The 12,403-nt window shown below is 36.4% G+C and overlaps 1 protein-coding gene across 3 annotated transcripts in view; it reads right to left on the bottom strand.

Annotated features, from left to right (window-relative positions):
- The window catches only part of hdac11 (histone deacetylase 11), a 29,857-nt gene that overhangs the window by 12,231 nt on the left and 5,223 nt on the right, over positions 1-12,403 (bottom strand). For 2 of the 3 annotated variants that reach the window (XM_016232632.1, XM_016232634.1), the window contains exons 5-9: positions 11,308-11,334; positions 10,811-10,927; positions 4,121-4,163; positions 2,236-2,312; positions 1,077-1,139 (exon numbers count right to left, since the gene is read on the bottom strand). In XM_016232632.1, the coding sequence (XP_016088118.1) occupies positions 1,077-1,139; positions 2,236-2,312; positions 4,121-4,163; positions 10,811-10,927; positions 11,308-11,334 (327 nt within the window). The remainder of the gene's footprint in view (positions 1-1,076; positions 1,140-2,235; positions 2,313-4,120; positions 4,164-10,810; positions 10,928-11,307; positions 11,335-12,403) is intronic. The other variant, XM_016232633.1, reaches the window with a different exon arrangement.

The following is a 12,403-nucleotide window of genomic DNA, read 5'->3' as shown; positions in this document are numbered from 1 at the left end:
ATGCAGTCTCACAAGTGCTTAGCTGCTTTGGTGTTAATTAATTTGTATGTCAGCCTATAAATACACTTGTGACCAAGCAAATATCATGATAAGGATAAATCAGTGACTGACATATGGCTGATAACCATGTGAAGTCTACACTCCCAGTTAAGGACCATAAAACCCGTAATTTAGCGAGAATGATTAAAGAAGAGTCATATTTTATTAAACAGCAGGATAATTTACCATCTCAGCACTGCATCGGATATGACATATTCTACTGCTGCTAAGAGCAACACAGTGGCTTCTTACAATATTCATATCTAATCTCTAAAGAGATCATATAATACAAAATTAAATTTTTCTTTTGAAATAAGAGAGATTGGTATAAATTACTATGTATACATACGGCAAGTCTCAGAACTGTCACAACTTCTTTCCCTCTATTATTTCCGAAAATCTTCCCCTTTGCATGTTTTTGAAAGAAGCCTCTTATGCTCATCGGGGCTGCAATTATTTGATCAAAAATACAGTAAAACTATAATATTGTGAAATATTATTACAATTTAAAGTATATTTTAATCAATTAAAAAATTTAATTTATTTGCGTGATGCAAAGTTGAATTTTCAGCAGCCATTACTCTAGTCTTCAGTGTCACATGATCCTTCAGAAATCATTCTAATATGCTGATTTGTTGCTAAAGAAATCAGACCGAGATTCATTTTTTAGGATTCTTTGATGAATAGAAAGTTCAAAAAACCAAATTTCTTTGAAATAAAAATATTCATTTAAAAAAAGTTTAATTCTAAATGTCAAAACCTTGGGAAAAGAAACTCTTAACACACTTGACAGTCCAAAAGAGTAGCATTGCCATTATTGGGTAGCGATTGCCATGGCAATCATCTTAATGACACACTTAACAGCCAATACTAACAGAGCCATGCCAACAGAAGAAAGCATGTTTCAGCTGCAGAAGAGTCCAAGCTGCTGCATATAAGTAATCAGAGTGCGGAGTTATTGATTTTGCCTTTGATTATCTCATCTACAGCATCAATTCCATTGACTGACAGAGTGAAGTTGGAAAAGGACTGCTCACCTGATGGGCATCTAGATCGATGATGGTGGCCCTGGCAACTCCCCCCACCCTCTCAAAGAGAAACTGCAGAGGGAAACGCACAAGGGAAGCAGTTAGGTTGTGCCTGACAGAGGAACAAATTGCAAAGAGGTTTGTGGATCTCATGACATAGCAACAATCTGTGTGGAATGAATGTGGAAAAAAAGAAATCAATGGATGAGTTTGAGTAAAAAGATGTTACATAGATACCGAACATGATATCTGTACCCATGAGTCCATGCAGGAATTTTTTTAATGAAAGGATAAATTCAGATGCTGGTTTGTTTGAGAAATGCTACATGAATTTCCACAGTAAAAAGGTTTAATGATATGTTTATGCAAGTAATCCTCTTATCTTTCAAGTAATCCTCTTATCTTTAGTCTGTTTATTTCTTAAATAGAGTAAAATTACATTACTTTTTAACATGAGCAACCAGCAACTATACTGAATATGATCGAAGCAAATCCACAACCCAAAAATGCTCATTTCCAAAGTAAAAATGTTAGCCAATAACAACAGCATGTTTAAATAGGAGTCATAAAGTTACAGTAGTAAAACAATACTATATTTGATTTATTTGGAGATGTTCGTCATCAACTGATTTAGCTCCTTATGTAGTTAAAAAAAAAACACTGACTACTGTATATGCATTTAAAAAATATTTTCCAAAGTTTTCTTTATTCATTATTCTTTATTCACTTATTTTAAATATATGATATTATTTTTTTATACTTATTAATAAAAATATATTCTTATGTGACTAAATAATAATTTTGAATAAAAAGAGCTGAGTAAAAAACTATTCACTCAAACATTAGTAAATCGCGTTGCATGATTCATTTTACTACTCTCCTCCCATAAATTTTGCGTCTGAAAGGTCAGGCACAAATATAACTGTCCACGCCTTTTCAGCGCTAATTCTTCACTGCGTGTTAATTAGTAAATCCTGACAGTACTATTTTACTGCCAAAAGGCGGTTTGCGCTGTCGCAAGCTGTTAGTAAATCTGGCCCATAAACTGTTCAAGCCACTGAGAATTTTTTATATTATTAATAATTCATTCATATTATTTACAACTGTTTTACATGACTAATAAATTGCCCATTTTGCAATCTCTAATGTTCTGATGCAAACATCCCACCTTGATAGCTAGTGTGATGTCAGAGTAGGCACAGAAACCTCCTCCTTTGTCACTAGAGCAGTGGTGGAAGCCTCCTCCTGCAAGAAAAGCAGAAAGGAGCCTTTAAAACATTGCCTCAATGAATGCTGTATAAAAATGGTACCTGTTTTCCAGTGCTACTAAGAATCTGAATGTTCCCTCAAAATGTGGGTGATTGAGAGACTAGCTTTTAATTAGGATCATATTTATACATTCAGGCAACAGATCCAATCTGTCCTCCCATGACCTGCCACATTTAGCCTCATTAAATTACTTTGCACTCCGGAAATTCCTCTATGGGAGCGGGCCGGTTGCTGATTAGCATTTATTGCTTATTCACACGACCCCGCTTGCTGATTCACACCTTTCAATTACTGTGCAACACCCTCCGAGGAACAACGCGTGCATTTGAATGAACAGTCGTCCATTGTCTCTTAATGTTTAGCAATGAAGAGGCAAAGAGCCACTCTGTTTCTCAGCGGCAAGAAGGAAATGGCTGAGCTAGCAGAAGCTTCGCTTTTTCTCCTAGTTTCTTCAGAAATGAGGATGAGAATAGAATAGTGAATGCATTGCTATGTAGCCATCTTTGGGGAATTTTGCAGTATTTGCAGCACGTGTATTGTCAAACTGATTCATATGTTTTCTTAATTTGCTGGTGTTTTTTCTATTTGCATGTGTTTATTCATTTGCAGTGTAAGGATGGATTCCCTACGGTGGTTCAGGCTGTAGGATTGCCGAATGACTAAAGAAACGTTATCAGCACGATGGTATAAAACTGTACATTTCTAGTCTATTACCACCCACTGCCACTTATACCAACGACGGAAATAAGCGCAGTTAGAATAGCTAAATATGTGGGAGAGCGTTGCTATTGAGTGACTATTGTATTGCAATAGGTAGCACTTTAATATTAACCTTGAATCAAGACTAGTTAGCACATAATTAATAATTGAAATGGTTTAATAACAATATTTTGTTATGGTTACACTTGAATTGCTTACAAAATAGATGAAGGATGGTGTAGCGTCTCGACCAATCTGACACACTAATTTTATTCATTTTTATATTCATTAAATTAACAAATCGTCACAGTCCCCTCACTCAATAAACTGGATGCCGCTTGTTTCGATCATACGAAGGCAAATTCATAGATACTAAACAAGGTAAGATTACATATAGTGAAAAGGTGGTTTATCGTAAGCATGAATAAAAATAGTCTATAATACAACAGATTAAATACAACACAGCAATAATATACACACTGGCCTGAAGAAAATGGGTGTTCATTCAAAGAAGGTTTTCCTATGAATTAATTAGTAGAAAAGTCCATTTCTCCTGTGCATTTGTGTCCCTTTGTTTCTGGAGAAAGCAGAATGAGAGCCGGCTCGCATTCCACAAGGTTGTAAATGTATCGGGTTACCATGAAACCAGGGTCTTGTTCGGCGTCCTGGGGTGTTACAAAGTATTTGTGAAATCTAGCTAACAAAATATATATTGTGTGTTGGAGTGTTCCATACGCTACAGCCCTTTTGTTACTGAAGATAGGTTTGGGACAGGAAAGCAGAAGTCTTTGATAATTTTTGACCTTACAGCAGCGCATTGAGTTCTCTTGGCCACCGTAAAAATAGGGCATTGCATTGTCTCTCAATGCTAATAAGTTCAGTGGCGACTAAATTAGAGGGAATTTGTTGTGACTAAGTAATATTAGGATGTTTTAGAATCACTACTTTAAATGATCAATAGTTTGTCTTAGATGGAATCAAATATACACGGAGCACAGCAAATCCATAAGCCACAGTAAGATACACTTATTCTCTCGGCAATTGTTTTTCGACTGATGATTGGGAACATTACAAAGAGAACTCACCCACATTTATTGCCCATCCTCGATCCATTGCCAGCTTTCCAGCCTAGGTATATAAAAAAAGAGAGAGAGAGAACACTTTGCTTTCATGGGCTCATTTTCCAGCTGGCATATTTCCCCTTTCGAGTCATCAATAAATTAACAGAAAAACAGAAATCTGTCCACATGCCGGATAAATCAAAAGCAGAGTAACTTAGCGCTAAAGCTGAGGGAGGATACAACATTATCTGAACTTATTTCATCTCCAATTACAAATCCTTTCAACTTTACACAGAAGTTCTGTGCATATAGCGTCTACTAATGGTTTAGGAGGGGTTTGTGCAGCTTTTTATAGAGCCTGTGCATTTCTTATATTTAAGCACACTCAGTTTAGTCATTTATTTTAGTTGTTAATGGTTTCCTCATATATTCTTTCCTCAATTCACTTATCTGTCTTCTATCTTAGTTTTGCATTTCTGTTATTATCTCCCATGAACATACGGAAAATCCAATCTATCAAACACATTTAATGGCAGTGGAATAACAGCAAATGTCTTAAAACTAGCATTTCTATCACAGCAAGGGTTATACATTTGTCTATCACAGATAAGACCATCGTCCAAGAGTGACGCATTCCGATGAGCTTTGCAATAAAAAGAAAACCTGATGCTGCTTTGTTTAAATAATAATTCGATTTTCACTCGTCTTTCAAAATGAGACCAGATCGAGTTTTCTTTCATCATTTCTTCTTGTCATCTAGTTGCCTCCATGAGTCATTGGAAGCTCTGAGTACTTTGCACTGCAGTGTCACTGAGAGTGGTATAGCCTCGAATAGTTTATGTTGAGAGGCATTTTAATAAATAGCTTTCAGTCTTCAGTGTCCCATGATCCTTCAGAAATCATTCTAATATGCTTATTTGATGCTCAAGAAGCATTTCTTATTATTATTAATGTTGAAAACAGTTGGGGCTGCTTCATATTTTTGTGAAAACCATTATATATATATTTTTTTTATTTCTTTGATGATTGTTCTAAAAAAAGTAGATATTATTCAATATTCCTTCTGACTTGTGTTGCTTACTGTATCCTTTATGTGTTCATATATATATATATATATATATATATATATACACACACACACACACACACTGGGATACCAACTAATGATAATAATTTTAGACCAGTTTAACTGCACTAGAATTGATATACAATCCAGTACACTCATGACACTCTCCTGTGAGTGCATTTAAAGCTGCTTTCAGTCATTCGTGAAGTAGAGTGCCAAACTGAGAGGAGAGCTCCACACATGTACGAACACACACACACACACACCGTGCTCTTGAGCTCAATCCCTTGGCTGCAGCCAGTGCATGGCTTTGCATAAGGAGAAGGTTATCAGTGAGCCTAGAGCCCTGAGCTGTTCCTAGGAGGCACAGCTAAGCTTAACTCAGCTCTATCTTTCCTTTTTAACTTTATCTGGCTCTCCCTCTCCTCTGGGTTTCTATACTGATAGGGGATCCATCAGTAAAACTGCATCAAAAGTTTGAGTCTGCAATAATTTCAATCAATTCAAGGACCAGAGTGCATATAAATTTACTTCAAATCATCCAGTGTTCTCAATGAAAAAGAAAAGGCAACATGTCTATACAGTCTATACAAGCCTCTTTTTGGGCCAGTAGTTCACATTTAATTCAGCTGATATATATAAAAAATACAGTAAATACAACAATACTGTGAAATATTATTACAATTTAAATTTGAATATATTTTAAAATGTCATTCATTCCTGTAATGGCAAAGCTTTTTATATTTTTTTCTTTTAAGAAATACTTCATGCCAGCTATAATTTATCCCAGTTGCTCAGACATTTACTGGAATATAATGAAATAGTGCAAAACATTATTGATTTATTTACACCAACACTTTCCACCTGATGCAAAGACTTTCACAAGCCACTTGCACACTTTGACAAATCTCCACCTGCGTTTCATTTCACTCCCTAGATCCCTAAGCAGTGTATAAGTATATAACAAACACAAATTTGTATACTCATCTACTAAACATTGGGACAATGATGACTCAAGAAGACATCATTAGAATTTGTTCATTCATACTGGCTCTGGGCCATGCTTATTTTTAAACCTTGATATTTGGCGAAACAAATGTATCCTCTTCAAAATCAAAACAGCTCATATCAATGCTATTTCTAGTCAAACTACCTAAATGACATTATTACTGCTCCGTGTGAAAAGCATAATTTATACAAACATCCACCGCCACATTCTGCATCTCTAAACTCAAGCTCAACTGCACTATTTGTAACTGAAGTAGTGCTATTAAAGCAAAGACAAGTGTGCACATCTGATCTCATTCATAATCATCACATTAAGACTCTGATAATAAACAAATCCACAACAACAGAACAGAGATTAATGATACGAGTCTGCCCATTATTTCTCCCAACGCCCACAATTACACAGTGGATGTTGTCTAACCTTGAACTTCCTTGAGCACTACCTAAGATGGGGACGGCCCGCACAAACTCCCATGTTCCCCGAACCAGAACTACTACGACTGCTGACTGAAATGGCAGTCAATTAGCAGGCCATGAGAAGGGCTCAATGGGAGGTATAATTATGTTCTCGGGCTGAGAGGGACATGTGGAGCACCCTCATCGCGAGTTCGTCTGCCGCGCAGTGCAGTCTGTCAGAGCGCAGATGCACTGTGGAGAACACCTGGCATATTGCAAAGTAGTTTACTACAGTGTTTTACATCACTGTAATAACAGGGAGGATAGAAAAGAGGGAAGGACGTCTTCAAGATGGTACTGCTGGTAGAAGATTACCATTACCATTAAAATTAATTTACACTTGTCCATCCTTTTCTCTAAAAAAGCAAACATTTGGGTTACAGTGAGGCACTCTATAATAGAAGTGAATGAGGCCAATCAGTAAACATTAAAACACTGCTTTAATAGTACACAAGGCTTAAGCAATATGATTTTTTCGTGAAAAAAATTGCCTGCTATGTTGCATTTAGTTTTACAACTTTGTTGCCATGACAACTCAACACCCTAAATCATAAAATAATTTCAGGTGGTAGACCACATAATGCCTCAAATGCTTCAACTAAAAATAATATGTTAGATTCTATTCAAATCAACAGTGAATAATTTTCAAAGGAACTGGTTCAGTTGTTCTGAAATTTCACAAAGTCTCGTCCTGCCATTACCCTAGCATCATGGTAGTGATTTTTCACAAGCAAGCACCTCTCATATTTTCCCGAGAAAATGTAAAAATATATTATTACTATTATCATAGTTAAATACTGTGACACTTTTTGTCTTGGTAGAAATACCAAATGGTCTTCAAAGTGGTGGCAATTCTCAGTTGGGCTCTCATTGTGTACTTACTGCTTAAATTTAAGCATATAAAATATTTAAATACAACAATTTAAACATTAGAAAGCATTTCTTACAGAGAAAACTGTCATGGGATGAAGTGCACAAACATCCAAGCAGGTTATTAAGATCCAAAAACAGAAACTTCCTCTGAGAAATAAAACACTGAAAACTCATTAGGAATTAAAGTAGCACCCTCAGCCTTTATTTTTTTGTTCCTCTGTTTAACTCCCAAGCAGAAAAGCAGCAAGTAATGTGTCTGTTTCTATGATAGCTTCAGAAGAGGCTGTTAGTGTTAATGTGGTAGCGTTACCTGTGAGAAACTCCTCCGAGTGTCTGTATCACAGATGTTCAGAGCCTTCCCTACCGGCTGTTCCTCCCCAGGTTATTTCAACTTATGCCAATGGGAGGCCCAAACTAGGCCCTCACAAACAACTTTCTGTCACCAAATGTTCCTATTCCTAGCAAAACTTTGAACAATACTCCATGGAGCTGGAGCCTGAGCAAGATGACTCACTGTATTACATTCTCCAAGCAGTATAACACCTGGTGTTGTACAAAACCTACTGAAAAAAAATCCTAAAGCAATGTGTACACCATTTCTATTAAAGGAGACATATTATGCCCCTTTTTACAATATGTAATATAAATCTCAGGTGTCCCCAGAATGTGTCTGTGAAGTGTCAGCTCAAAATACCCCACAGATCATTTATTATATCATTTTGAAAATGCCTATTTTGAGAGGAAGCAGAAACACGCTGCTTTTCGTGCCTGTCTCTTTAAATGCAAATGAGCTGCTGCTCCCCGCCCCTTCTTCCAGAATAGAGTTGCTCCATTACAGCTCGGACCTGCTAAAAACATGTGTTATGGTTCTGATTATCATGTTTATCGGCTGAAATCATGCGTTTTAAACCATATGAGTTTAAACTTCTGATATACGGTTTTCTGAGAGCACACATCCGAAGCACACGGACAGAAAGCAGCTGTCACAACATTTGAGTACTAAACTAAGTTCTCATTCACACACAAGTTTACGTTAAAAACACACAAGTTACAAAAACAGTTGGTCTATGAAGGTAAACAGCTGGGAAATAAATTGCATGTTTATTTTAGATATGTGTGGCAGCAGCAATATACAGTAAATAAATCAATAAATCCACTGCTCTCTTGTCTCTGAGGCTGGGACTCTAAATAGTGTTCTGTGCTCGTCAGTGCTGCCAAAGGCAGAACAGTTAGCATGTTTTGCTCAAACTTTCGCCGTGGCATTAGAGCTGGTAAACCGTTGTCGCTTGCGAAATCAAAATGACGGCTCCGTGGGTGTAAACTTACAGATTAAGGCACAGTAATATTATAATGAGATCCTTTTGCAACGTCACTAGGGGAGCGAAATCAGACGCGCTTGTTTTTTTCAGACGCTTGCAGAAAAAGGCTTACCAAAACAAAGTTACTGGGTTAATCTTTTCCACATTGCCTTGGTTGGTAGTTGCACCGGGGACCTGATTATATCACTTCAAACCTGGAAAAGTCAGATTTTCATGATATGTCACCTTTAAAAATTTTCTGTGCTACTTGCTTGAAAACTGCTGCTGAATAAAACCCTGTTAGAGCTTGTACAATCTTAAGACCTACAGGAACACATGAGACACTACTGTCAATAGACTTTCATGGGCTCATTTTCCAGCTGGCAATTTTCTCCTTTCGAGTCATCAATAAATTAACAGAAAAACAGAAATCTGTTCACATGCCGGATAAATCAAAAGCAGAGAAACTTAGCGCTAAAGCTGAGAGAGGATACAACATTATCTGAACTTCTTTCATCTCCAATTACAAATCCTTTCAACTTTACACAGAAGTTCTGTGTATATAGCGTCTACTAATGGTTTAGGAGGGGTTTGTGCAGTTTTTTATAGAGCCTGTGCATTTCTTATATTTAAACACACTCAGTTTAGTCATTTATTTGAGTTGTTAATGGTTTCTTCATATATTCTTTCCTTAATCGCTTATCTGTCTTCTATCTTAGTTTTGCATTTCTGTTATTATCTCCCTTGAACATAGGGAAAATCCAATCTATCAAACACATTTAATGGCAGTGGAATAACAGGAAATGTCTTAAAACTAGCATTTCTATCACAGCAAGGGTTATACATTTGTCTATCACAGATAAGACCATCGTCCAAGAGTGACGCATTCCGATGAGCTTTGCAATAAAAAGAAAACCGGATGCTGCTTTGTTTAAATAATAATCCGTTTTTTTTCTGTCTTTCAAAATGAGACCAGATCGAGTTTTCTTTTATCATTTCTTCTTGTCATCTAGAAATCACTTAAAACCTGGAAAAGTCAGATTTTCATGATATGTCACCTTTAAAAATGTTCTGTGCTACTTGCTTGAAAACTGCTGCTGAATAAAACCCTGTTAGAGCTTGTACAATCTTAAGACCTACAGGAACACATGAGACACTACTGGATAAACTGAAGGATTTTCTTTTGACTTTTTATTCTTTATGTAAAGATGTGTAATCTATCAGAACCCTATTTGTATTGTATTGATAAAATGTCTTGCTGCTGAACAATAAAAGGAAATTACTTGGGCAGCTATAAAACTTTAAAATCCTGAAAGATTTTTCTTATTACTTTTGATGCCCTACAGATGAATTTGATCCTTTTGCTGATCATAGTAGTCTCACTGGGAACTATGTTTTCTATTAAAATAGAAAAGGTCTCACAGTTGTAACTTGAAAGTCTTTATTATAAAGCCACAATTTTTTTCAAGGACCTTTTCAGACATATGCCTGAATTTACTAAAAATCTAATTTCGATTAAAGACCTCTAATTAATATTTGCTACACCAGTGTGCAGGACTTTTTCAATTTTTTCCCACTGTATTGACTATGTTCTAAGCACTTGCCTTTGACCGCCCAGATGTGCAAAAGGTTCCAAAACATCTCACTTGTGTTTTATATTATGTTAGGATGATTCTTGTTGCCAGATTGTAAATTGGGATAAAAAATTGTCATTAGAATTCTTTAAGATTTATTTTCATGAGAGAAATTCCAAATGGAATAATGTACACTTTCCTTTAGGATTTTATAGACTAGAGGTCAAGAAACAAGATAACTAGAAGAAATACAGTATTTGTTACGGATCTCATAGGACATGATAACAGTGCTGGATTATGATATGAAACTGTTCAATAAATCTGAATCCACATGCCATTCTACTGTACTGTACAAAAGAGTTCAGTATGAATTCATAAATTGTGCATGTTTTAATCTCCATATATACATTTCTGGGTAAAATGGATATTTGAAACCTACCATAATGGTTCCTCCCGTTTGTGTTCTCAAAGGTTTTAGAACTTTGCGCTGTACCAGGAAGTTGGGTAGGAACAGGAGAGGTGGGATTTCTGTGATGGTGGCAACCACCAGCGACCACTGAGAGGGAAGAAATCACATGCACATTTTTCAAGGTTCATGCTTCTCTGGGTCTAAATTACAATTACTAAGACTTCTAAATTATAATGAACAAATATTGTGACAATTTCTACTTGGATATTGTGACAAATAAAAAAAAAAGTTCATGCTCTAAATATCAGAAATCAAAACAGAGATCTATAGAGGGGATGTTGTACAATAAATCAGGTTTCCAATCTTGCTCTGGGAGTGAAAAATATTTGATACATGGGGTAATTTAGTGGAAATGCAAACTGGTGGCAAAATGTTAAAGCAGGATAAATAGACTGTGCTAATGCATATTACAGAAAGAAAAGTGTGAAGAAAGTACAAAAGATTTGGTCATAGTAGAACTCAGATACCTCTCTGGAGCCCTCCAAGATAGCATTCTGCATGCATTAAGGGAAAGAGAGAATACATACACAGAGCCGATTTAAAGGGTGACGAAGTAGCTGCACTTCATAAGTGAGCAGAGAGCAGCAGGACTCCAGTACAGCTACAGCATAAGCGACAACTGCAATCAACAAATATAGATTCACATATCGATAATTTGGGAAATCGAATGTTTAATTGAATAGAATAAGCTCTCCCCCAAATTAAAATTTTAATTTATTTACTCACACTCATGTGATTCTACATCAATTTCCATGAACACAAAATGAGAAATTTTGAAGAATCATCAGTTCTCTTGCACAGCCGACCACATCTGAAAATGCCATAATGTATTATGCCATTCATTCATGCTAGGTCTGGGTAAAAACTTAGATTTTCTGATTAATCAAGATCTTCATTCGAGCAATCTCGATGCTATGGCAGGATTCCCATATTGCTTTTCAGCGGCAACGTGTCTGTACAGTCATGGCCAAAAGTTTTGGCAGTGACATAAATTTTGTGTTTTGCAAAGTTTGCTGCTTCAGTATTTGTAGATTACTTTTCCATGTTTCTATGGTATACTGAAAAACAATGATAAGCATATCATAAGTTTTAAAGGCTTTTATTGGCAAAAAAATATGAGTCAATATTTACAGTGTTGACCCTTGTTCTTCATAACCTCTGCAATTCGCTCTGGCATGCTGGATATTAGCTTCTGGGCCAAATCCTGACTGATGGCGATCTATTCTTGCCTTATAAGTTCTCAGAGTTGATCACAATTTGTGGGCTTCTGCTTGTCCACTCGCCTTTTGAGGACTGACCACAGGTTCTCTATGGGATTGAGATCCGGGGAGTTGCCTGGCCACGGATCCAAAATTTCAATGTAATGATCTTCGAGGCACTTCTTTATCACTCTTGCTTTGTGACATGGTGCTCCATCATGCTGGAAAATGCATGGATTATCACCAAATTGCTCATGGATCACTGAAAGAAGTCACTCTTGCAGGACGTTTTGATAGCATTCTTTATTCATGGCAGTGTTTTAGGGCAGAATTATGAGAGAGCCCACTCCCTTGGTTGAAAAGC

The sequence above is a fragment of the Sinocyclocheilus grahami genome, unplaced genomic scaffold (genome assembly GCF_001515645.1).
Source record: "Sinocyclocheilus grahami isolate Dianchi unplaced genomic scaffold, SAMN03320097.WGS_v1.1 scaffold415.1, whole genome shotgun sequence".
Taxonomy (NCBI): domain Eukaryota; kingdom Metazoa; phylum Chordata; class Actinopteri; order Cypriniformes; family Cyprinidae; genus Sinocyclocheilus; species Sinocyclocheilus grahami.
The sequence above is the reverse complement of the archived record's forward strand: the minus strand, read 5'-3'. Positions and strand labels throughout refer to the sequence as shown.